Source organism: Sceloporus occidentalis, unplaced genomic scaffold (genome assembly GCF_023333645.1).
Source record: "Sceloporus occidentalis isolate IW3139 unplaced genomic scaffold, rSceOcc1.0.p SCAF_23, whole genome shotgun sequence".
NCBI classification, from domain to species: domain Eukaryota; kingdom Metazoa; phylum Chordata; class Lepidosauria; order Squamata; family Phrynosomatidae; genus Sceloporus; species Sceloporus occidentalis.
In genome coordinates this window covers 9,790,749-9,815,908 of record NW_028317003.1, presented here as the reverse complement: position 1 = coordinate 9,815,908, position 25,160 = coordinate 9,790,749, and the positions used below count along the sequence as shown (strand labels likewise).

Sequence of the window (25,160 nt, the reverse complement as noted above, 5' to 3'; positions counted from 1 at the left end):
AACGGAAAAAAAAACACCAAAATGTTTCTAGCTGACATTGTATGATCCGCTGATCAAGGATTCCCCCCACCACTCCGACACTAAAAAATATATAAATCTATAATTTTAATGGACTTTTAAAATGGATTGATGTATTTCCATGGACAATTACTTTTACTGTTTGGTTTTGTAATTCATGGGGGGGTACTTTTTGGGTTATTGTACTTTTTCTTTCACTATATGATGTGATAGGATGCATGGTATGTCATAGAACTGTATACAGTCGTTTCCCTAGGTAAAGTGTAATCTATTAGTAAGCTTGTCACCATAATAAAAGCTACAAAAATTCGCCAGGCCTCCCAAGGAGAAAAAAAATGCGTCCAACACCGGTCCTCAAAGGTTTAATTACAGTATATTTAATATACAAGACCATTTAACTATAAACATGGCTCTCATTCCTACCTTCAGTCAGATATTAGATATAATTACATCATCCACAGCGATCAGATAATTGCTGTAATGCTTTTATTGCTTGAGAGTGATCAGGTTATCCTGCACATGGGAACTTTTAGAGTTCAGCAGTAAATTCCAAAAGCATTTATTCTCCGCATTATTTTGTAACTATATGCGTTAATCTTCATCAGGTGCTGCTTTTTTGTTTCTACTTGGCATATATATAGTTTGGTGGCAAGGCTGGAAAAAAACTAACTAAAGTAGACAGGACTTTACCTGTGCTTACCAGAAGTTGGTGAAAATTAGGTTCAAAACATGGCTGTTGTGGTCTCCTTAGGTACAGGGGCTGTAGGCAGATCCAGGTGATAAAACAGGCATGACAGGCAGTGTAAAAGGGCACAGGCAAGCACACAACAACAAGAAGACACACAGAACTTAAGACAAGGTCTGCTACAGCTGATAAAAGAGCAACAACTGAGATGTTGACGCCATGTCAAGTACAAACACTTATCCACTTTAAAAGCACAAAACTAATTAGATACACAAACAGAAGCCATAAGATAACGTGGGACTTACTTATGGAGGCTGAAGTGAATCTGAACAAACAGAGCACCCCACTTGGGGGAGCTTTAAATAGAGGAGGGCCAGACATGGAAAGCGAACAGAGAACACCAGGAGCAAGACCAAAGCAATCAAGCACAAAAAGTTGGGTACAAAATCCTGAAGCAGCCTGCAGCATACAGTAGCAAGGGCTGAAACTAAAGCGGATCAGGAATTTCTACATTGGAGCTAGACGTTCGGTGAATAATAACGCTCTTCACCACCGGAATATAATAAGAATAATAAAAATGAAAACCACATGTTCACTTTAGATTCACTTTGGAGACTGCAACTCTTCTTCCAACTCCTACTTGAATGAATAAACTCTGATTGGGCAGCTTTTAGCCGTTTATTTAACATGCCTTGGAAATCATGTAGTCGTTAGAATGTTGATGTAGCTTATTACACAAATAATGCCAACAGCTACGTAATTTCTGACTGTGATCATGGAGTCTGCGTGAATTGTTAACTTTGTAGCAGCATATAACCTGAGCTCTACAAAACTGAAGAATCCATAGACTGTATAAAACGTAACCTTTATTCCGTGATATACTTAAAAAAAAAATCTAACCAAATTAGATATTTTTAATAGGCAAGAGATAGACTTGACTCAGTTGTGCAGTTGAGGAAGGCTACTTGGCTCAATGGCATGAATGTGGGTATGCTGATAAGCACATCTACCTATGCCCTGAAGCTCTGTAAAATTAACTGATTTAGCCCCAAGGCTTCTATAATATCTCAGTGCTCATCAGATAATGTTAGTTATGACAAAGGCCTTCCTAAGGAAGGAATCTAGGTGCCTGGATTACTTAAGTGGCTTGTTACTTATTATAACCACTCATCATAAAGTTATTTGCCCAAATGGAACTGTGAACTGTTTGTTTAAATAAAGTAACCTATTTGTCTATAGGTCAGTTAAAATAGCCATATTAACTACTTGTAACAGGATTTGCATATTCATGTCTCTCTGTTAGGTTATTCATCCTTACAGCTTGTAATTAGTACAAAAACATAATCTCAGATGGTTTAGCAGCTCAAAGAGAAATATCCATCCTTTTAGGGGTAAATATAAGATTTCCACTCCATGTGACCAAGCATCTCTATACCCGTGGTTTTTTTTTTGGAAAAGGCTTTTAACCTAATAGCTCTAATTTTTAACTTTTGGTAGAAATCTTTTTCTCAATTCCTGTGCTTTGGGCCTACAGAGTATACCAACAAAACAAAAAAATTCCAGTTAGGGCTATAATGGGGATGATTAAGTGTACATGCAGCCCTGTATTTTTATTTTATTGTTGGAATAAAAGTTGTAGTGGTGGAATTTTAGAGTTCTCTTTGGGTACAGATATATATATACAGAAAAAATAAGTTAAAATATCATCTTATAAATATTTCAAAATAATTGATATTTTATGTAATCACATCAATAATTCTAATTTTGCACCTAACGTTATACTTTGTGGTTTGAATTGAGATCTCAATTTAATTTCAGGCAGATGAAACCTGCAAGTGCAATGGCTGGAAAAACCCTAACCCTCCACCTACACCACCTCGGTTGGACCTTCAGCAGACAGTGGTTAGTCTCACTGAGCCATGTCGTAGCTGTTCTCACCCACTTGGTAAGAAAAGATACTCCTTTGTACCAACATTTACAATTAAGTGCATCATTCTGCATCGTATAATAGCTTTTGAGGGAGAACTCTAAAGCATTCACATTTTTGATTAGAACTTCACTGGAAAAATCTTGTCATCTAAGAAGGTCTGAATAAAACCCCAAGGTGATCTATTGACATCAAGAAGGTAGTAATTGTATTTCTTTTTTAAGCACTCCCTTGGCAAAGCAGAAAAAAATGGTTGACCAGCTGCTTTAAGTATGACGAATGAAAAATAACATTCAGGACATGGTTTATATTTTGAGGGTTTTAAAAGTGATGTTGGGTCACTTTTTTGTTTATCCTATCTGTATTGAAGATAATGTCGGACTGCACACTCATTTTACTTCATTTTCTTTGTCAGAAATGGATCGCCACAGAAAACTGAAAGGGAAATCCCAGCTTGCATCAGCATGGTGCAAGGCTTTCTTGGTAGACCAATTAGGCATAGTGTAAATTGGCTGGATGGGAAGATCATAGATTTCCCTTGTAATCAGCTCAGTAGGGTGAGTAGAGGGGATGATACATCCCTGACTTGCTGTCCTGTGCCTAGCTGGTCTATGTCAAGACATGCCTCAATCAGTGGAAGCTGTGTCCCTTTGTTTATCAAAGCAATACTTTCTTACACCGACAATTACAGTCAGGGCTGTTCTTATGTTTATCTGCCCTTTCAGTCCCATTTCTTAATGTTTGTCTACAATGGACAAACTGGAGCTTGCTTAGGCCATGTTACAACATAAAGATTACCAGGTGAAATTTTAACGTTCTAAGGTATTTTGGTACATGGTTATGTCGGTAATTAACCATGAAATAGCATGTAATAGCCGAGGAGGGAAACAACTCTGTGAAATAATATTGAAAACTATAAAATGACATAAGAAAACAGGAAATACTATGCATTCTTGATTTCAGCCAAGTAATCGAATTGAGGAAGTTCAAATAACATAAACAAGGTTCAAGTTGCCAATATGTACCCAAAGGGAAAGTACTTTAAATAATCAAAAGAGAAGTTGGAGCATGTTCACATTCCAAAATGTATAAATATTAATGATGGTGACATTATATAGGTTACACAATTCTCTTATAATTTAATGTTATGAGAACAAAACCTAGTGTAATTTGTGTGAAGCAACCAGCCTGTTTAATGGCCTAGAATCGCAATGCCTCAGTAATATTGTGACGGTGCTGGATAGAATCTCGTTTCCTTGTTTAATAGGAATGACATTAAAAGGTCAGTGAAATTATAATATTAGAAAATAGTGTTTGGTTTGTGTTGTAGCTGCACAGTCTCTGACTCCTGTTCTTTTGCCATAACTGTATGCTAATGATGATAATACCCGTCTGTATTACTGCTTGACAAATAATAGTGTCTACACCTGCCTAGATAAAAACAAATTGGAAACGTTATGTATAATGTCTTTTTGCATGTTACGCGGTGCTTTGAATATTCACAGTCTATTGTAATTGACTTCGTTTTGTATTCATCAGCTCAAGCAAATGACTATTTTTATGTTTCACACTCAAACTTTACTGTTCTGCATAAATGCTTAATTACAGAATATTAAAAATAGATATTACTCTGATGCCTTCTACTATTGTCCCGATTACAGGAATACGCTATTGTTCCTGACACTTCAAAGGCTCTGAAAGCAAGAACATTCTCTAGTGTATTTAATGTCTGGCTTTCGCTCTTGAATGCATTTTTTTCAGTGTGAAATCAAAGTCTCTTCTATTTAATCTTGGTGTTTTACAGCTGCACACGTGTCACATTTAGAGAATGTGTCAGAAGAAGAAATGAACAGGCTTTTGGGAATTGTGTTAGATGTGGAATATCTCTTCACTTGTGTGCACAAAGAAGAGGATGCCGATACCAAACAAGTGTATTTCTACCTATTTAAGGTACTTTGTTTTTTTGTTTGTTTTTTTTAAAAAAAGGCAAATTAGTTTTTGGAAGTGTTACTATAAATGCAGCAAGATTATGTCTGGTGTGTTAAGCCTGTTCATGCTTAAAAAAAAATATATATATACGGTATATATTCCCCCCCCCTTCTCTTGAGTATGTTGTTAATGGTTATGAACCCAGAAGATGTCGAGTGCTTGCCAAAGTTCATCTTGAGTGTGGATTCAGCAGTACTAGTCCAAAAAGAATGCTTATTCAAGCCATTGTTTGGATACTGTGCCTTTCGAACATTTCTGTGGGTAGGATATTGTTGCATGCGCTTTTAGTCTCCTCTTTATACCCATAATAATGGTGTTAAGCTGCAGCCATATTGCTTTACTCATTATGAACAATAGATGTCCATGATCATGCTTTGATCCACCAGACTTTATAATGATTAATGTTTTTTAATTACATTTTATAAGAATCCAGTCATCGCTATAATAATCTGTATTGAGGTTAATTCACTGCACAGTGAGGTACGAATTGCAAATTCTGTCATAGTCCCTTACAAAAAATTACTTTGGACATGAAAAAACTGCAATACTGCACTTTTACTGCAGTATTACTGCACATTTACTGCACTTTTTTTTTTATACTGCAAACCTACAGTTGTACTTCAAAGTACTGTAGCTTTATTGCATTTGTACTTCCGTACAAAAATAACTGCAGTACAGTGAAGTACAAATGCAGTAAAAGTGCAGTAAATGTGCAGTAATACTGCAGTAAAAGTGCAGTATTGCAGTTTTTTCATGTCCAAAAAACTGCAGTATTACTTCAGAAAAACTGCAGTATTTTTTTTGTAAGGGGTTAAATAGTGTGAAATAAAATTTGTCAATAAAACCTATTGACTTTTTTGTGAGATGCTAAAAAAGCTGGTTTGGATCTGTTCTGTAGCATATTCTGAACAATGATGAAATTGTATAACTAGATTATATATTTTGCTAGATTTTCAGTAAAGTAGCAGGAAAATGCTGTATATTGTGTTGAATTTTGTAATCGGTACATCTAGGGTTTTCTTTCCTTTCTTATAGCTTTTGAGGAAGTGTATTCTACAGATGGGTAAGCCTATAGTGGATGGATCATTAGAAAGCCCTCCATTTGAAAAGCCAAGTATAGAACAGGTAATAATGAATATAATGTATTGTAACTAGGGCTATCATGGTGAAAAAAGGCACAACAGACTCAAATAACTGTATAATGGTTGCAGAAAAACTTCCACAAATATAACATGAAATTATATCCAGTCTTTCACTCCCATCTGCTAAAGTATTCTGTTGACAGAATTATATGTGGGTCCAATCCAATGATACAAATGAATTCAATGTAATTTTGTGAAAGCAACACTATTTTTGTTTGGGGATTTTCCACTATAATGATATGGTGGGTGGACACCTGTTCTGCATCAAGCATCGTACAACAAAAACTGACAACTGCTTAATCACTTTAAGGGTGTAAAGTATAGTGATTTATTTCTTAACATTCAGATGGGTTCATTCACTAGATGTTGAGTTTGGGTGAAATAAAATGTATTATGAAGGTCCCTCTTGGACCTGCTGTGATTGGACGTTCATAATACATAATGGATGTGATTAAATCTTTTATATCACTGCAACTTTACCTAAAACTGACTATTAAGTGAATCACCCTGGTAAGTTGAGGACACCTTTGCACATGCTCCATAGAACTACTGTTTGTCTACCTAATTAAAAGTGATCATTAAAAACCATGACTGCTGTGTTAATTGGCAAGTCAATTGCTTTGGGAAAATCAATTATAACCTAACCCTCTGGCATAGAAAGACTTAAAAATGAAAACATCTTAAGAAATCATAATGCTTTCAGAACGCGTGTTCCAATTTATTTTTCACCTTCGTAGCATTTCTGGTTGACTAGTTTCATTCATTTAACATTCCAATTCACATAACTGCACAATTTCAAAACCCAAAATGCTGAATCAAGAGTCTGTCATGGCTATATTATTACTGCTCTGCTGCCATAGAATACAGGTTTTATGGGAACATTAAAATGCCAGACAACAGTTTTTGTTTTGTGCCTCAGCTTATTAAAATTCACCACAAAACTATGACCTCTTGGTAATTGTTAGTATTTCCCCTTTGGATCATCATTTCGAAAACAGTCAACAACCGGGCACTTTATACTGAAGTAAAAAAGAAAATGTAACAATTTATTTGGAATAGTATTGCTAAAAATATTGTAGATATGTTCAATTAAAATCCATGAGGCCATGGTCATATCAGCCAATCGTAAGAGAAACTCTGTTACACCGTTTTAAGAATAATGATTAAAAATCAAGAAGATACTGAGTATGCTCTGAACATATATTGGGTAAATATTTTTATAGTAAATGACTTTAAAAATAAGATGACTATTAACTCTAGCCCTGAAGGGGCTGATGTTTTATTGCATGCTTGATGGGAAATAAAAATTCACCCATTTATCTAACCTTCTAGCCTGTATAGAAACCTAGTCCTCCTACATCCCATTGCCATAGACCCTACCAACAGTCAACCTTATGAGCTGTCCTCTTTCTGTCATTATAATGGCTGCTGATCCCTACTGACATTTCACTTGAAATGTAACTTCATCCTCAGAAGTACATTAACTATTGCTTGTTTTATAATATACTGAAGCATTTTAGCCCTTTGTTCTCTGATTTGCCAGTTTCGTTGTTAACTACCTGTGATATAGCCTGATTTACTTTTGTAATCCTTTTCTCTGGGATGAGAAAGGATGGGCTTCATGTGTCAACCTTGATTCTACCTGTCTTGTACCTGTCTTGCGACCTTGCTAAAAACTTTCCATATCCAGTTATTTTGTTTTTTCTTATACTTCCTTATACTCGCTTTCATATATTTTAGTCAGATAAACATTTTTTTCTCACACAGAGCAGTCCATGTTTGTTCCCAGGTATACATACTTACTTAATTTTTTTGTGATTTATGGTATTGATACTGAAGATATGACCCATCTCCTTGTGAATGTTTGATTCCTTGAGGGACACAGTCTGTACTTATTTCAGGTTCCATGGCTGGCCTTTTTGTAGCTACTTGAGCTCAAACCACACTAAAAAAAACTGGTAGAACTAGTAACAAAAATATTAGTTGGCATTCGTATAAGTGCACAGTGTTTTATGGGGGGTGGATGAGTAGATATACTTGTGTCCAAAGGAAGATGTGCGTTTTTAGTCAACAAAGTGATACCTTTTATTGGGCCAATGTATAATTTGTTCATTTGTGAACATGACTGATATTGTTAAATGTGTTTCTCCTTAGGGTGTGAATAATTTTGTGCAGTATAAATTTAGCCACCTACCATCAAAAGAAAGACAAACTATTAATGAGCTGGCAAAAATGTTTCTGAATCGCATTAACTACTGGCATCTGGAAACTCCCTCGCAAAGAAAACTGAGATCACCCACTGAAGATATTGCAGAATACAAAGTAAATTATACAAGGTACTCTTTATAATGAATGGATGCAGTATGGAAATATCTGCATCTTTAGCAAAAATGTAAGGATGTCTTGGGTGAATTATCACTGACCAGATTTTGTCTGGAATGAACAAGACATGAAATGGGAGATTATACATTAGGCACAAGCCTAGGGAGCCCAGTGCACTAATGCATGACCTGCACGCTGCCACTGGCTGAATAGCAGTAGTTGCATTATGCAGGGTACTGTAGCCAATATGTGCTCAATAGGGTGAAGTCATGTGACCCTGCATTACAAGTGTGGTGAAGCGGGTGTGCATGCAAGGCCCAGGGGAGTGTGAGTCTTACTCTGGCACTGGACACGTCTAAAGAACCTCTGCACACTGTAGAAAGATGAAATAAACTCCCTACACATGTGCAGACATAAACATGGAACAATTGCCTGTATATGGACTGTCACTGTGCTACTGCTACGCTACATTATATGACACTAAATTAGTTACTAGGGTTGCCATCTTTTCCTTAAAAAATTACCGGCCATAGTTGTGGGTCGTGGGGGTGGAGCTACAAAAGGGGCGGGGCCACAAAGTAGTAGCCATAATGTAAAGTAGTGAAGGTTTACCTGAAAGACTGGATCGCTGTCTGACCACCTTTGAGACTCACCGACTCAGACTAACTTTACTGAGGGCGTCCCAGCAGAAGGAGGTTGAGGTCCACAGAATCCCTGAGATGTGTACTTTTATTTAAAATAATAAAGTTTTTGCTGTATTTGCTAATACTTAATAAGCAGCACCTGTTACATTTATTGGACCCACTTTGAACCTTAACCACATTTTCTGGGAATGCTGCCAAAAATGCTACTCACAGCTTGCTTAAGCCTGCCTGACCTTTCTTGGCAACCATCCCTGAAAATATATGAGAGTGCCACTGCACTTGCATTGCCGGTATTTTACTGACGTCGGCACTGGCTTTAAAGTAAATTGTAATTCTCCAGGTTTTTGGCTTCTTACTGATTTTGACATAGGATAGTACCAGGAATACCCAAATGGATCTTTACACTTCCTTGTTGTTGGTATTGCAGGTGGCTCTGTTACTGTAATGTCCCACAGTTTTGTGACAGCTTACATCGGTATGAAACAACGCAGGTGTTTGGGCGCACCCTGCTGCGCTCTGTTTTTACAGTTATGAGACGTCAGTTACTGGAGCAAGCCCGACAGGAAAAAGACAAACTTCCACCGGAGAAGCGGACACTTATACTAACCCATTTCCCAAAGTAAGGGCGCTTTCTAAAATAATAATCTATAATACTCTAATAATAATCTAATACCACTGAAAGATATATGGAGAGTTTACCGAATCCTAACCAGACCTATTGTAAAAGTACTTAATTTTGAATACCAAATTTTCCCTTACGGTATTTTTCTTAGGCTGGATAAATTTTACATTAAAACACGTCAGCTTCCTTGAAACTCTAATGAAGCTTTTCAGTGCCTGTTACAGTGAAGAGTCACTTTGTAACTGGCACATTTTAAATGCTCATCTCTTCGTTGCTTCATAAGCAGAAAATTAATACTGCCACAAATTAAACTTGAATTATACATTACATCAATTCAAGGAATACAGAATCTAAGAGTACACATGTTGCTGAAATAGGTCCTAATATGACACAGATTGCCAAAAACAGCAGCTAATGGCATGCCAGTTCAAGACCTCGCTCATAGAGGATATATTTCTACAAGCCGTAGCAAGAGCTTAACTGCTTTTTAATTGGATGAAAGCTTCGTAGTTTGCTTTTCTGCCAACAAAATATATTACTGCCTCGTATTAAATATAATTGACTCAATTCAGTGTAGATAAATGTAATTGTATTATTTCATCTTCACATTTTAAACATACTTGTTTAAAATATTAGGGCTTTATCTGTTTATCTAAGACCTGTTATTTATTGGGTTGGGGGTATCTATAAAGAAAGGGGCACATTAGTTTGAGAAGAAGGCAATAATGAACAACCTAAAAATAAATATTATTGTTAATTTAAAGTGCTCACATTATTAAGAGAAAGTCTTTTTGTTAAATTCAATACCTTTTATTTAGCTATATATATATATATATATATATATATATATAAATATGAAAAAAATACAAACTGTATGTTAATAGATTATGATCAGTTCCTGACTCTCTTTTAGATTCTTGTCTATGCTAGAGGAAGAGGTTTATAGTTCAAATTCTCCAATATGGGATGAGGATTTCATGTCATCATCTTCTCGAAATAATGAGCTTGGAATCCAAGCAGGTAACTCAAAAGCACACATGTATTACACTAGACAAAATAACAAAAAAAACATTAGTTTTATAAGGTTAGAAGTCTGATCATACAACTGTGTCATGCTCCAAGAAAGAAGCCTATGTCACCATTACATCCCTTACCAAAACCAAACCATCCTTAACACAATTACTTTAACTATTAATAAAGTTAATAAACCTTATTAACCTATGACATGATGAAACATTTTCTGAGGAACCATCCCAACCCCAAGTAATATTATGAACAAATTAATTTCTAAAAAGGAATTATGTAAAGAAAAAAACATTCAGAAATATTTTTATTACCCAAAATGTATGTTATATATTGACTACACCCAGTGTATAAATCATTATACATAACAGGAGTTTTGTAAATAATGAAGCTATTGTGTTTGGCTTTAGCACAAGACAATGACTGGATTTTGTCATTATAGTTCTAGCACATCAAAAAAAAGTACTGCAGTTCAGTACTTTTTAAGCAGTGTGGTCATCAAAACGACACACGCGGTAGCATTTCAAAGGATTTTTCTGGAATATTCTTTATTCAATTTGAAAACAATGTCCCTGCGATACTAGGTAATTTAGTGTAGCAAGCAAGTATAAAATATTTTTTTTTGTGTGAAAAAGAACAATAGTAAACAGGGTAATATCAGACAATAAAAGTTAACCATCATGAGTATTATTATAATGTTAACAATATAATATAAACATAGTAAATATAATGTTAGCAATATAATATATATATTTACTATATATATTATATATATATATATAGTAAATATGTACTAGTGTAAGTTGTCTTTATATTACATTTTTATTTGTAACAGTGTTTTCTTCTTATTTGTTTTAGTTATTAGTACACCTCCTGTTGCAAGATCTGTTGCCTACGTAGCCAGCCCCTTATCCTTGGAACAGTCCAGCACTGGAAGTTTGAGCCCATCTGGTAAACCCCCTGGCAGCCAAGAGACAAGCATTGGTGAGTATTAGCACATACAATGTATGGGTCAAAACCATAGATGAAACAAAGTAAAGTACATAGCCAGCAGAATATAATGCAGTGTTGCAAAATAACTAGTCAGCCAATTCTATAGAATGACCAACTCACTTTTACATCACTGTGGAGAAATTTTGGAGCCTACACCTAAGAGAATTTTCGAACATGAACTGTCTCTTTTAGGCACTGCCTCTCTCTGGTCCTAAAGCAGAAAAGCAGCCACCGTATGTGACTGTTAGTGTGATGTTCTTATTGTGGTATGTTGCGTTAGGTAGGCTGGCCACTTCTGAGAAGGTTTACTATTTGTAGATCACTGTGGTTCGCTGGAGTCCCAGTGCCTTAGAAATGGCTTTATAACCCTTTCCAGACAAACTGATGTCAATGACTTTGTTTCTCACCTGTTCTTGAATTTCTTTAGATCTTATCTTGTCCTGCTTTTTGAGACCTTTTTGCCTACTTCACTTTGCAAGACAGGTTATATTTAATTGATGTTTAGATTCAATGTTTACTCAGGTTATGCTTGTCTAATATTAAAATTAGTTTGTCTGAAACATTAGTGTGACAAATATACAATAATAGAAGAAATTGGGAATGGGGCAAATACTCTTTCCCAGCACTGTATTCACATTGCCAAAGTCATTAATTTTTGCTACGTATATAACTTATACGGTGAAGTATATGCACACTGGGTGTGCTTAGCGTTAAACATGTCTCCATATTTGCATGTCAATTTCGATTTTTTTATGTATATTAGTATATAAATACACACTTCATGTATTTTTTGTTGAACTGTATCAGACTTGTGCATTCAGATTTGCTAATTTCGTTAATTCAAACGAATGTCTGAAAACGAGAATGTTTCATTGGGGGACCTAACAAAAGCAAAGCAGGGAGCTCCAAATTTAATTGGCATTTCATTGTCTTTTTACTGTCACTTACTCTTACTCATGCACTCTCAATATATCTCTACCTTCTTCTCCAACTGATTCCATGCCCGTCTCCTTTTCTGCAGCTTCGCTTCTTGCCTTGCCTCTTCTTGAATGTTGTCTTCTTTCTTGGTCTGCTTCTCCCTGTCATCCACTCTGTTAACCTGGCCTCCTGGAGCGCTTCCTTAACATGGAGCTTTGATGCACACCACAGGACAACCTCACCGCGGATTAGAGGAATGGGGAGAGGTTTCACCTCTAGGGTTTCGTGTGGCTCCATCCTTTTGTGGAAGTACTCCAAGAGGCCAGAACAATGCAGATGGATCAGCGGAGAAAGAGAATCACTTCTATGCTTCTTTTCCATTCCATGAATCCATTATTACTTCAGTTGGGGGATAGGGTATGCACAAAGGCTCCCCCCTTTTGCTGAAGAGTCTCGGGAGGCCTGGATAATACAAAGGATAGCGAGGAAAAGGAAACCAATAAAGAAAATAGAATAAAGCATATAGAAGACAGAAAAACAAGAGGCAGAGCTGAAGAAAAGGGGACAGACGGTGAAGGAAGGGAGACATTGAGAGAAAGTGTGAGAGAGTAAATGAGAGTGTAAGAGTGAGTACCAAAGAATTTCATGGAAAATGGAAAAACCCCTCCGAATTTCATCCAAACCGAAAGCGCACAAAGAGAAATTTGTTGTGCGAAAACAAATGGACCTAAAATTCAACAAAAAATGTGTGTGATTTGTTTTTGGTCCGTTTGCATCTGTATCTAATGTAAGGTTATATTCTTAACTTTTTGTTTCCACCTACATTCCATACAACAGGTGACAAAAGAAAAAATAATGAACCGTTTAGTGGGGAAGATCCTAAGAAGCCAAGGGTTGTAGGAGACATTCCTATTGAGCTGATCAATGAAGTCATGTCCACAATAACAGACCCGGCTGCCATGTTGGGTCCGGAGGTAAATTTCAGGCTTATATTTTATATTGGAATTTTACTTACTGTTTTTTTTGTTTTTTTCCACTTTTGAGATCTCCATTTATTTTATGTATACTTTTTTGCTTTTTGCTTTGTTTTTAGCAGTCATGGCAACTTTCGCTTGCAAATATATTGGGTGTTATTTATGTAATTTATACAATTCAGGTGCCTGGTGATTTTCAATTTAAGGTTAGTTTTGCTTTTTTCTTTCTCAAATGAGTAGTGCCATATGCTGCTCAATAATATACATCTATGTTTAGTAGTTGCAACATAGGATTTGCCATGATTTTTTAAAAGTAAGAATATCTTGTTTTCATATTTTTAAAATCTTCTGATTCATCCATATGGACATTGTTTACTAATTTTATTGTGCCATTTACTTGTACGGGTACACATATATAGAGACATAAATGAATGATAAATATATAAACTCACAGCTGCCTATGTATTTTGCAAGTGGATATTTAGTCAATTAAATATATCAATTTATCACTTTCATTGAGTCAAGTGTTTAACAGCTCCCTTGTACTAAAAATGTTAGTGCTATTCCACCTAGATATTTTTCCCACCTTTCCTAAATAATTAAATTATTATTATGTTAAGTAAACATATTCCAGTTTAACAATAATGTACTGTTTCTCTGTAGTTTCGTTTTCAAAATGTATATTCTTCACATCAGAAGTAAAAAATAAATCTTTCTTTCATTTCTAAGACTAGCTTCTTGTCTGCTATTTCGGCCAGAGACGAGGCAGCCAGACTGGAGGAACGCAGAGGAGTCATAGAGTTCCATGTGGTTGGGAACTCACTAAGCCAGAAACCAAACAAAAAGATAATGATTTGGCTTGTTGGCCTCCAAAATGTTTTCTCACATCAGTTGCCTAGGATGCCTAAAGAATACATTACACGTCTTGTCTTTGATCCGTGAGTTCCTTATCCATTCTTTAAATTAGTAAATATCTATTGTTATAACTTGTGATAGCTTTGGAACTTCCATAGGCTTTATGCATTTTAACATATGTTTTGTACTGATCTAGACGGAGTACATATATCCTACTTGCTACTTGTCCAGGTAGTAATGTTCTTGTGTACCTTTGAGAAGGTCCTTTGCTTACAATGCTGGTATTTCAGATTAATAAATACTGAACTCCTTGTACACAAATATAATGGCATGCTATACACGGTGCCCCCCAGTGAAGTAATTTTCTAGTACTAATATCTTAATAAACCTAGTAACATTTTCTCTTTGTAGGAAGCACAAAACCCTTGCTTTAATCAAGGATGGACGAGTAATTGGTGGCATATGTTTCCGAATGTTTCCAAGCCAAGGCTTTACCGAGATTGTCTTTTGTGCAGTTACTTCAAATGAGCAAGTTAAGGTGAGAATGTTCAATCTATTAAAGACTCAAAATATGCTTAATAATAATAAAAAAATAATCTGTAGTTTTAGGAACTAAATAAATATGCGGTTAAACTAACTGTTTATTTTTTTATTTAAATGTACAGCGTAATAACCTCTGCTGGTTAAGGTTTATATTATATATTATACATACTGCATATATTGTTATTTTAAATCTTTGATTACATTTACATTTGATTACATTTAGTGAAAAGGAAAAGGTCTTATGACGTTTCAAGTATGAAGTATTGAAACGTCCGCATGCAGTGTCTTACATTAGAGAAGAGTCTAATTTGGAAGGCAATCGTCTGTGGAAATCTTTGGCAGCTGTTGTGGATTACAGTTACCATGATGGTAAAACAAAATCTTGCATCATGGGATTTGTAGTCCACAGCTGTTGAAGTGCCAGAGAATGGTTATGATGCCTGCTAGGCAAAGTAGGTTAATTAAAAAACTTTATTGCAGATCAGATCATTTGCTATTCTATGGCCTGTAAAATTTTGAAAGAACTTCATTTTATACATTATTGTAATGGAATTAAATATAAAGTATTTATCTACTAACCCTATGCATTTTCAGTGGCAAATAATTACCCGGCTATAGTAAACACAAAACACAAAAATATAGAATAATACAGATCAAATAAGTGTACCGTACATGAACACAAGGTAAATCTGTGGGGTCTTTTTCATAAATGTTTGCATTTGTTTTCTTTCTCTCTGCAGGGCTATGGTACTCATTTAATGAATCATTTGAAGGAATATCACATTAAACATAATGTTTTGAATTTCCTAACTTATGCAGACGAATATGCAATAGGTTATTTCAAGAAACAGGTAAGTTGTATATACGTGTTTGCATGAAACCCCAGTTGTATATTTTAATAGAACTGTTGGAAATATAATAAAAATAGAAAATATAACTGCTGACCAAACCCAGTCAGCTTCTCCAGCAAATAATCTTAAATTTATACCTAAAAAAAAGTGAAGTTATTTATTTTAAAAGGTCAAATGACCTTATGGACACATTGAAGGTTTTATTATTTGCATTTGTCTGACATGAAACTCATTTTCTAAAATTACCCTTTATTGAATGTTTACAGGGCTTTTCCAAAGACATAAAAGTACCCAAGGCGCGTTATGTTGGCTATATTAAGGATTATGAAGGTGCTACTTTAATGGGGTGTGAATTAAATCCCAGGATTCCTTATACAGAGTTTTCTGTCATCATCAAGAAGCAAAAGGAGGTACAGTACTTTTTTTTACTGCTGATTTGCTGTTACCATTTGTTGCTTAAGGTACAGAAAATTAGCTTGTGGGTACCAGGGAATATTATCATTTTTGTTTATTGCATCAGGAAATTTTAGAATGCATAGAAACAGCATTGAATAAACAGACAACAACATGGAAACATCTAAAAATGTCATGTTATGCCTAACAGAGGGAAGCATCACCAGACCGCCCTTCACATAGTCTTCCCTACTGCTGGCTAGAGGGAAGTGCCTGGTGGAAATGAACTATGCTTGGCGCGGTATTCCTTACTGTTAATGGACTAGTTGGGAGATCAATAATATCCCTTTTAACAGATGGGGAGGGGGTTGCAATAGCTGGCACATCTCACTTTCAATGCATGCCATATAGAGGCCACTCTTTATAACAGAAACACATTAGTCTTCTATTCTATAACAATCGGACCCTATATGGGGCCATTTTGAGAACAGTTGTCAGTACTAGGTTTGAAATATATATATATTTGGATTTCGTACCATCGTACAGTTACTACTTGATTTTTTTTTTTTTTAGAAAAGCAAAATGGTCTGTTGATTAACATTTTGCATCATCAGTTAAGGGTTTATTTGATATTTGTGACTCGACTAAAGTAACGTGCACTCTCATGCCACTACTCACAAAGCAAATGAGTGAGTTGACGCAGCTTTACAATTTAAAAATTGTTATAAATTACATAAAAAATACTTACAAGTGAGCCCATTCATGCCTCTTCTCGCCCACATCCTACAGGATGGAGTGGATGGGCAGGTCATCCCAAAAAGTTTATTATTTTAAAATGATTAAAATAATTGCATTTACTTGACTTTTAAGGAGCAGACCCAAAGGGTATAATCTACTGTTTTATGGAAAATGGAACATCCTCTTTAATGGATTTCATGATCCATTTGTGGCTGAGTAAATAACAGAAAGGGAAATCAATGTTGGGTCTAATAATTAGCCCCACTATAAATGTTCATTAATGCTAGAATAAATAAATGCAGTTAGTGAACCCATTACCATATTGGACAAATGCTAAGTTAATCAAGACGGTTCCTATGAGATCCTCACCTTCATGAGTTGATTTTTTAGAGATAGCTAAATCTCCACCTAGCTGTCCAGCCACCTTGCGATATATAGTGCTCTGCTTCAAAAGGTAGCCACATCAATCGCCTGACGGTAATGGGAGATCATGTGCTTTCCCAACTAACCTATAATCCCGGCTGCCCACAAAAGCATGAACGGTGCCTGAAAATCAGGACTCTACTGCGTAAAATGGGTCACTTGGGCGGTATACATACCTATCATAAAATATTGTCATCATTACAGATTATCAAAAAAATGATTGAAAGAAAACAAGCACAAATAAGAAAGGTGTATCCTGGGCTTTCCTGCTTTAAGGACGGAGTAAGACAGATTCCCATTGAAAGCATTCCTGGAATTCGTATGTATTTGTTTTTTCTTTTCTACTGTTGATTATGTTTTCATTATACTATGTTTGATTAATCCGATACAACCAAAGTATATATGTATACACAGAATAACATTCAAACGTTTGGGCAGACTTTGTCTATTAAAATAACATGAAATGGATCAGAAATACAGCGCAGATGTTGTTAATGTTGTAAATGACTTTTGTAGCTGGAAATGGCTGATCTTTAATGGAATATCTTGATAGGTATACTGAGGTGCTTTATCACTGCCGTCACTCTTGTGTTCCAAAAGCACACTGTGTTCGCTGATCCAAGTTTAAGTTTAAAAGGCCAATTGATCATTAGAAAACTCTTCGAAAATCTAGAAATATCCTTGTTTTCCACGAAAACAGCTCAAGTGACCCCAAACCTTTGAACAGTAGTTTATATATTATATAATATGTATAATTATATATGATTTGGTTGAGCTTAAATATATATACATATTCATGTGTGCCATATGTAGTATACCTCTGGAAAACATGCATTGCAGCTTTGTATTAAAACCATTGTTGCTCTGCAACATTAAAGGCTAATTTGTATTGGGGGCCCAAAACCCACTGTCTGCAAGCGGTTATTTTAACAATTTAATTGCAAGCACATGTAGCTTGCTGTGTCATGGGACTTTCACATCATGTGGAGGTAATAGAGATGTTTTGGATGTGAAAAATAAGCATGCAAGTGGTCTGTTTAATGACTATTCCTATACATTTAGAAGGGATATTTAACATTAAAACAGACCTGTGGCATTTCTAACTCCTACCTGTTATAGTTGTATACATTAAATAAACATACTGTATGTAATGTTGTTTACAGAATAAAATAAGCTACAAGCCCACCTTATAAATATACAATGGGAGGATGCACCTTCCTGTTCTCTGGATGTGGATAATTATTCCTCCCCATTAAGTTATTTATTCCCCTTTTTAGTAATCCCTGCTTTCAAGAACAATATTCTGTCTTACATTTCAAACTTGTGTTTTACATTGCCTTGCAGGAGAGACAGGGTGGAAACCAAGTATAAAAGACAGAAGGTACATTTTGTACTTATCATAAATGCTTTTTAATGTTATTTTAACTTAAGAAGCGTGATATCTCAATCAGGACTCACCTCTCATTGGTTGTTTTGACATGACAGGTGTGTGATATGTGCTTCGGCCTCATGTTTATATAAAGTACGTGTTTTAAGGTTTGGATTTGAGCTCTGCCTTTATGCCGAAGCTCTCTGGAAGGCTTGGTCAATAGAGCTGATTTGCTGGGATAACCATGTCAACATGACAACGAATCCCCCAATAAAAACTGATTGATTTTTACCAGTCAAGCCTTATACATTATGACTTTTGTAGCACGTATGGTCTTTTGGATTATCTAGGCCATTGCATGATAACTGCTCTGTGTTAACACGTATGAGATTGCTCGAGTGGCGGCTGTAATGCTGTTCTCTTAAATGGATGTAGAGTTGTAGCGTGTGTCCGTGATTATTCTGTAGGTAGCCTCACGCTACACTTCTATGTCCCGCAAAGGCAGCTGACTGTAAAAGAGTAGAATATGGCCATTAGACAGCCGCACACCTGCTGAGTTTTCATCCCACTCCAGTTCTGTTTCAAATGCTGCATATGGTAGGAAAAGTGTTTTTCAGTAATTCAGTACGGCAGAATTACCCGAAGTGCTGTACCTCTTAGACAAAGCGTTTCATTTTCCTGTCTAGTACGAGAAGGAAAAAAACATTAGCAGATACATTTTATTTTTTGGTTTAATCACATAACAATTTTTAAGAAGCATTTTCAGTTTCCATGGCAATAAAAAATACCAGCATTTGGGTCACTTGTCAAATGTTCCTGGGAAAAGATATAAATGAGGCAAAACTTTACACGGTTAAAGAATTATTGAATGATTTGGCCGTTCAAGAATTCTAAGCATAAAATTTTTAAAGCTGCATTTCATAAATGTGTCAAGTGGAACAGTACCTTTTAAAATGTTAAAATAGCACCCAAAGTTTTGTGCCATTTTTGGGTTAATCTGCATGAATGGACCCCTTTCTTTGCTCTCAAATGATCAAATGATTTTGTTGCTTCATAAAGATGACCTTAAATTCTAACTAATCCAATACAACAGTTTTAAAGTCTTTATATAATCACCAATTGATCATCTCACTTTTCTTTTTGAATATTTTGTTTCAAGTAAAGAGCCAAAAGATCCGGATCAGCTGTATAATACTTTAAAAAACATACTACAGCAGGTGAAGGTAAGTCTGCATTTCATTAAAAAAAAATTCCCATAGTCTCACTTTTATCTTTTTTTTTTTTAAATCTCAAGTGCTGTTTAAATTCAAATTCAACTGCTTATTATAGCCCGTGGTCACAGAAGGTGATTCATTAAATGATTTTCCTTGACGGTATAAGATCATAATTTCAGTCCCAGACACTGGCAGATAACACTGGAGTAACCACATTAGCCGATCATTTATTTGAAAAGCTCACACTGTGGTCTGGCACACAATTATTAAAAAAGCAGTTTTTCATGAAGGAAATCCCTGGAAAATATACTTTTGCCAACACATATTTCAAAAAATCATATTGGTAGAAGTAATGGATCTGGTCATAGCTACTGGACTGAATAATAGGTGCTAGATGATGTCAAATCGCCTTTAGATAATTCCCTTTTCCATTTAAATACTATAGTTTATACTGTAATATGCTCTGATGTCTTTTTCTGTAAAAAATAATATAGATCTTAATGGAACCTAGACTTGGAAATGGGTTGTAATCTAAAGTAGTCATAGCATCTTCTTTTATATAAACTGCAAAATCCAACAAATACTGGTGTATCCTATCTGTCAACATTGTACACTTTTAAAAACCCTTTTTTTAACAATTTTTTCTATACAAGAGCCATCAAAGTGCCTGGCCCTTTATGGAACCTGTGAAAAGAACAGAAGCACCTGGATATTATGAAGTCATACGATTTCCCATGGGTAAGTACATATGTACAAAGACTTAGGGATCAACTCTTAGGTAAAAAAAAAAAAAAAAAAAAGACTATGGTTAGGAGCAATTTGTAATGTACCAATCTGCTTTATAAGAGCCCAGGTTTTGTTTAATTTTGATAATGCATATCATGAATAACATGGAATTGATATATTTCCAATCTTCCTCTTAACTGTAAGCTCAGTAACTGAGGACTCATTGAGCTGGATTCAATACAAAGAATCCATAGAAATAGTAATCTACCTATATAATGCAATAGGCACATTTTAATAAAACTCAGGGGTATATTTCCCCATATTCATTAAATTGGAAAAAGTGTTTTATTATATTTTTATTCTGTTCTATTAGAGGATTACTAAACTTGTGATAGATTTGTATATCTTTTCTCTTTGTTTGCACAACAAAGAAGGCCCGTGTCCACCAAGGCACATTAAGCTCTTCAAAATTGGGTATTGGACCTGTAATATTTTGCCCCACATAGTAAAACTATTTTTTTTGGAAAATTTGTTAAAAATGATGCATTGGTAATGAGGTAATTAAAACTTTATATATATATATCTATATATCTATATATATATGTATATTTGTAAGCAACTTTGCAAGCAAAATGAAATGTATATATAATGTGTTATACTTGCCTGCTGTGGACCTTGTTTTCCACTCTTTTTTTTGGATGACGGGTCCACTTTGAGTCTGGTGTAAGTGAACAGAAAGTAGTCATTAAGCCTTATTAAAGTGATTTAGTAAAAAGGAAAAACAATGCTTGTGCCTGTTAAAATTAAAAAGGGGATCCAATGCTTAAACTAAGCATGTTGTTTTTGGAGAAAGCAGAATATCACTAATCTAGAACACAAATTAAACCTTTAAGTATCCTAGAGAAAAGAATGGACAATTGTCTTCAGATTTACTCTAAAATGGAACAATTTCCTTCAGGCTGAGAAATGCGTTAAAACCAATTATTGCTTGTAAGCAGTATACAGTTTGAATAATTTAATAATACCTCTCATTGCTTATGATAATAGTAATTAGTTGAAACAATAACTCATGTAATATAACAATCTTGCAATTAAGAATGAAATTTATAAAGCCCCTGGGATCAATGTTAAAATGTGTTAATTTTTCAAGAATTTAAATGTGTATTTAAATATTTCACATGTAAATATGATTCTTAGCAATGTGTGTGTTAATAACCTGGTTCTGCTAAGGACAGAAGTACCCTTTGGTCACCATTATGCCCCTGCTGAAACCACACAGGGACCATAGCCACACCTATATCCATGAATCACAGTTAGAAAATGTGGCCCCTGTACTTGCCAGGGTTCAATTGAGGGGATGGGTGGCACCTTCTGGAAAAGAGAGCAAGTGGTGCCAAGTGTCCCATCAGCTCTGAGACCCCCACAACATATGCACTGGTACACATAACCCCCCCCCCCCGCTGATGCACGTAAACATACTTACACATACTCCCTTTCACATCCCACAAACACATCCATTCTAACACAAACACACACATCCTTTCTAACACACACATCCATGCTCACACATACACATCCATGATAACATACAAACACATACACTTCCACGTTAATACACAAAAACTTACACATTGAACCATAACCCTTTACTGCTATATCGCCATTAAAAAGCTATTTAGCATGTCCTAGAAATAAATTTGTTTGTTAACTAATATTGTATTTATTTCATAGATGAATAGCATGAAAAACATGTTCTTCCCTTTGGGAAATAATGGGAAAAATTAGTTATTAGCAGTTGTCCTCAATGCTGCTTTTATACAAATTCTTTAATTTAAAGATACTTTTTTTAAGTATATTGTTAAGGAAATGTGCTATGACAAATTTGTCTTCACTGTTGAGCTAGAGTAATACAAATAATTATTGTATAGCCTTCCTCTAAATGCTACAAATGTTGACCACACAAATTAACTTTACAAAAAGTTCAAAGGCAATGTAGAGAGGATTGCGGGTACATTTGTACCCTTACATGAGAAATACTATAGTTTTAGTATATCCATATCCATTAATGTACGATTCAGGTTGCCACAACTACATTCTTCATCTTTTTGATGTTTGCTTTTTGTTATACAGATCTGAAAACCATGAGTGAAAGAGTGAAGAACAGGTATTACGTAACAAAGAAACTGTTCATGGCGGATCTACAGAGGATTTTTACAAACTGCAGGGAATACAACCCTCCCGAAAGTGAATATTTTAAATGTGCAAACATTCTTGAGAAGTTTTTCTATACTAAAATTAAGGAGGCTGGACTCATTGATAAATAAGCAGAAATTCAAGGTGCCTCATATCACTGGCTTGCCTACTATTTGCACTTCATCTGTAACCCAGCATTCATTTTTTAGAAACCTGCAAATCATCATCTTGGTTGTTGATCTGTGTTTTTATTTTTATATTTTATAGCAAATGGTGCTTTGAAATCTGTAGATATTACACCACATGACATTTGGATAAGAAGTTGTATATATTTTGAAGAACATATTTTGTATAATAGTGTAAAAAACACAGAGTGTAAACCACTAACCTTATAACACTGTTATACGGGGCAAAAAGCTAGATTATAGTTTTGCTTATGCCGGACATAAGTTAAATCGTAATCGGATATTAACATATATACAAAGACACTAAGGCTTGTCTTAGAGATATCTGCCTATTAACATGACATTTTGATGGATAGTTTAAATATACACTGCCCATGGTATTAGTACTGTTACCATACCAGAAAAGCTAAAATATGTTTTGTTATTATTTTATTAAGCATAAGAGTTTAGTATACTGTATATTTCTATTTAAATAGAGATTTAATATAAAAAAGACTTAAGGTCAATTTTCCAAGCTATAATGTTTTATGTTTCTTCAATTTAGCTTTATACTTCAAAGATTAAAGTATTATATCAAACAAAAACAAAAAATAAGTTTGAAGTACTTCTACTTTTCATAGATTTATACACTGTGATATGGTCCATTTAAAAAAAAAAATTACCAATGGATTGTGATAGATTAGTATACAAACATATTTATGTGTAAGCAAGGCTTCAATTTATATGTAGTGTTATAATTTCCCATAGTCGATATCCATGTACATATGTTGATTACTAAAGCAAAAAAAAGGACAATGTTATTTGGTTTCCAGCTTGTACAGAAAGGGGGCAGTCAGATAAATCAATGGATCAACTGCTATTTCAATTAAAATGTGTACCTTTTCTTGAGTTTGTAGTACCCTCTAAATACTGGTTGTCCTGCAACTGAACGCCCCTCATATAAATTGTACAACAGTGTAAACAAACTATTTAAAGCATCAATAGAGATATGTTGCAGTTTAATTTCGATTTTGATATTAAATAGTGGAATAGAAAGAATGGGTTTTCCGAGACTGAATACTAAAGGAAGCAGACCCCTTCCCCTGGACCAAAGTATAACAATGTCCAAAGTAACAGAATGCTACCTATTCATTACCTACTAGTAATCCTTTTTTTTTTTTTTTGGGATTGCACAAAGTTGGGTCAAATAAATATAGCCTGCAGACAGGAAAAAAAGTTGGTTTGTAATCTTGTCAAAATGGCTAAAGTCCCACACAGCATTGTAGATATATTTTTTGTTCTCGACTGTTGGACTAAATTGAATTTAATTGTCGTTTGTCTCAGCAGATTGTTTTATAGTAGAACAGCAGATCACAACATAGTTCTCAGAAAATATCGTTTTAAGTCCCTCCCTCATAATCACACATTATTAAGATTGTAGAATGTGGGATTTATAACTATATAATTGCCTTCTGTGATTTTATATATCTCTCATATTGCAGGCAACATGTGTCCTGGACAAAAGTGTGGTCTCCATACTTTGTAAATGATTAAGGAGACCTATACTTTTGCCATTTTGCTTGGATTGATTAAGGGAGAAGTTATCTTTTTCAAAAAATGTTGATCTATTTTAGAGTAAACCTGTCTTAGTTTAACATGTGTATGTTAAAATGTGTATTTCCTAGCATCAGCTTTAACCCAGGGCATATCTAGGACTCCTTCTGTACCAGCACATTTTAACATATGTTAATGTTATTGTCATCTTTAAATGTCTTTGTTAAATATTTTTACTGTCCCCTATTATAATGTAATGATAATGACATTGAAATCCCCAACAACCCGATTCACAAACTTGGATTTTGTATTGTGACTGTGATGAGCCTCTAGTGCTATCATGCATTTGCTCCATAAATCGGTCATTCCAAATAACTTACAGCGAGACACCAGTTTAAAACCTGATCTGGTAGAAAGATGGACACTCCAACGTACGTCACAACAAACATTACAAAATTATGTTTAGTAATCTGCGTTTAGGAGTTAAAAGCATAACTGGAATAATCTGGAATGTGACAATTTCTCTTCTACTTACTGACATTCAGTTTAACCAAACTGAGTTTTCTTACAATATAAGATGTTTCTAGATGTACTCCTTTTTTATTCCAAAGGAAACAGAATTAAGGCGACTCTTCAGTTCATCTTGCGTCCACATTTTGCATTGATATTTTTTTTTTTTATAACACCTGTTACTTCTGTTGATCAATCCCAATATGCAATCTGCTATGAATATTTTTGGATACAAATTTGTATTATATGTTATGTGCCCCTTAATGTATTCATGTTTGAGTAGCCACACTGTAAAACAAGATTGTCCCATTTCAATATTGATTGTATTTGTATATTTTATAATTTTACAGAAAGTGATATTTTCTTAGAG

General features: G+C 34.9%; 1 protein-coding gene across 1 annotated transcript in view; it reads left to right on the top strand.

Moving 5' to 3' along the window:
• The window catches only part of LOC149300779 (histone acetyltransferase KAT2B-like), a 37,286-nt gene extending 14,593 nt beyond the window's left edge, over positions 1–22,693 (top strand). Inside the window, exons 2-18 of the mRNA XM_089484798.1 lie at positions 2,522–2,648; positions 4,435–4,580; positions 5,655–5,744; positions 7,916–8,097; positions 9,155–9,346; positions 10,263–10,369; positions 11,231–11,356; positions 13,121–13,257; positions 13,987–14,195; positions 14,524–14,650; positions 15,396–15,506; positions 15,773–15,916; positions 17,265–17,379; positions 18,405–18,441; positions 19,589–19,652; positions 20,297–20,381; positions 22,500–22,693. Of these exons, the coding sequence (XP_089340924.1) occupies positions 2,522–2,648; positions 4,435–4,580; positions 5,655–5,744; positions 7,916–8,097; positions 9,155–9,346; positions 10,263–10,369; positions 11,231–11,356; positions 13,121–13,257; positions 13,987–14,195; positions 14,524–14,650; positions 15,396–15,506; positions 15,773–15,916; positions 17,265–17,379; positions 18,405–18,441; positions 19,589–19,652; positions 20,297–20,381; positions 22,500–22,693 (2,193 nt within the window). The remainder of the gene's footprint in view (positions 1–2,521; positions 2,649–4,434; positions 4,581–5,654; positions 5,745–7,915; positions 8,098–9,154; positions 9,347–10,262; positions 10,370–11,230; positions 11,357–13,120; positions 13,258–13,986; positions 14,196–14,523; positions 14,651–15,395; positions 15,507–15,772; positions 15,917–17,264; positions 17,380–18,404; positions 18,442–19,588; positions 19,653–20,296; positions 20,382–22,499) is intronic.
• Positions 22,694–25,160: the final 2,467 nt, after the last annotated feature.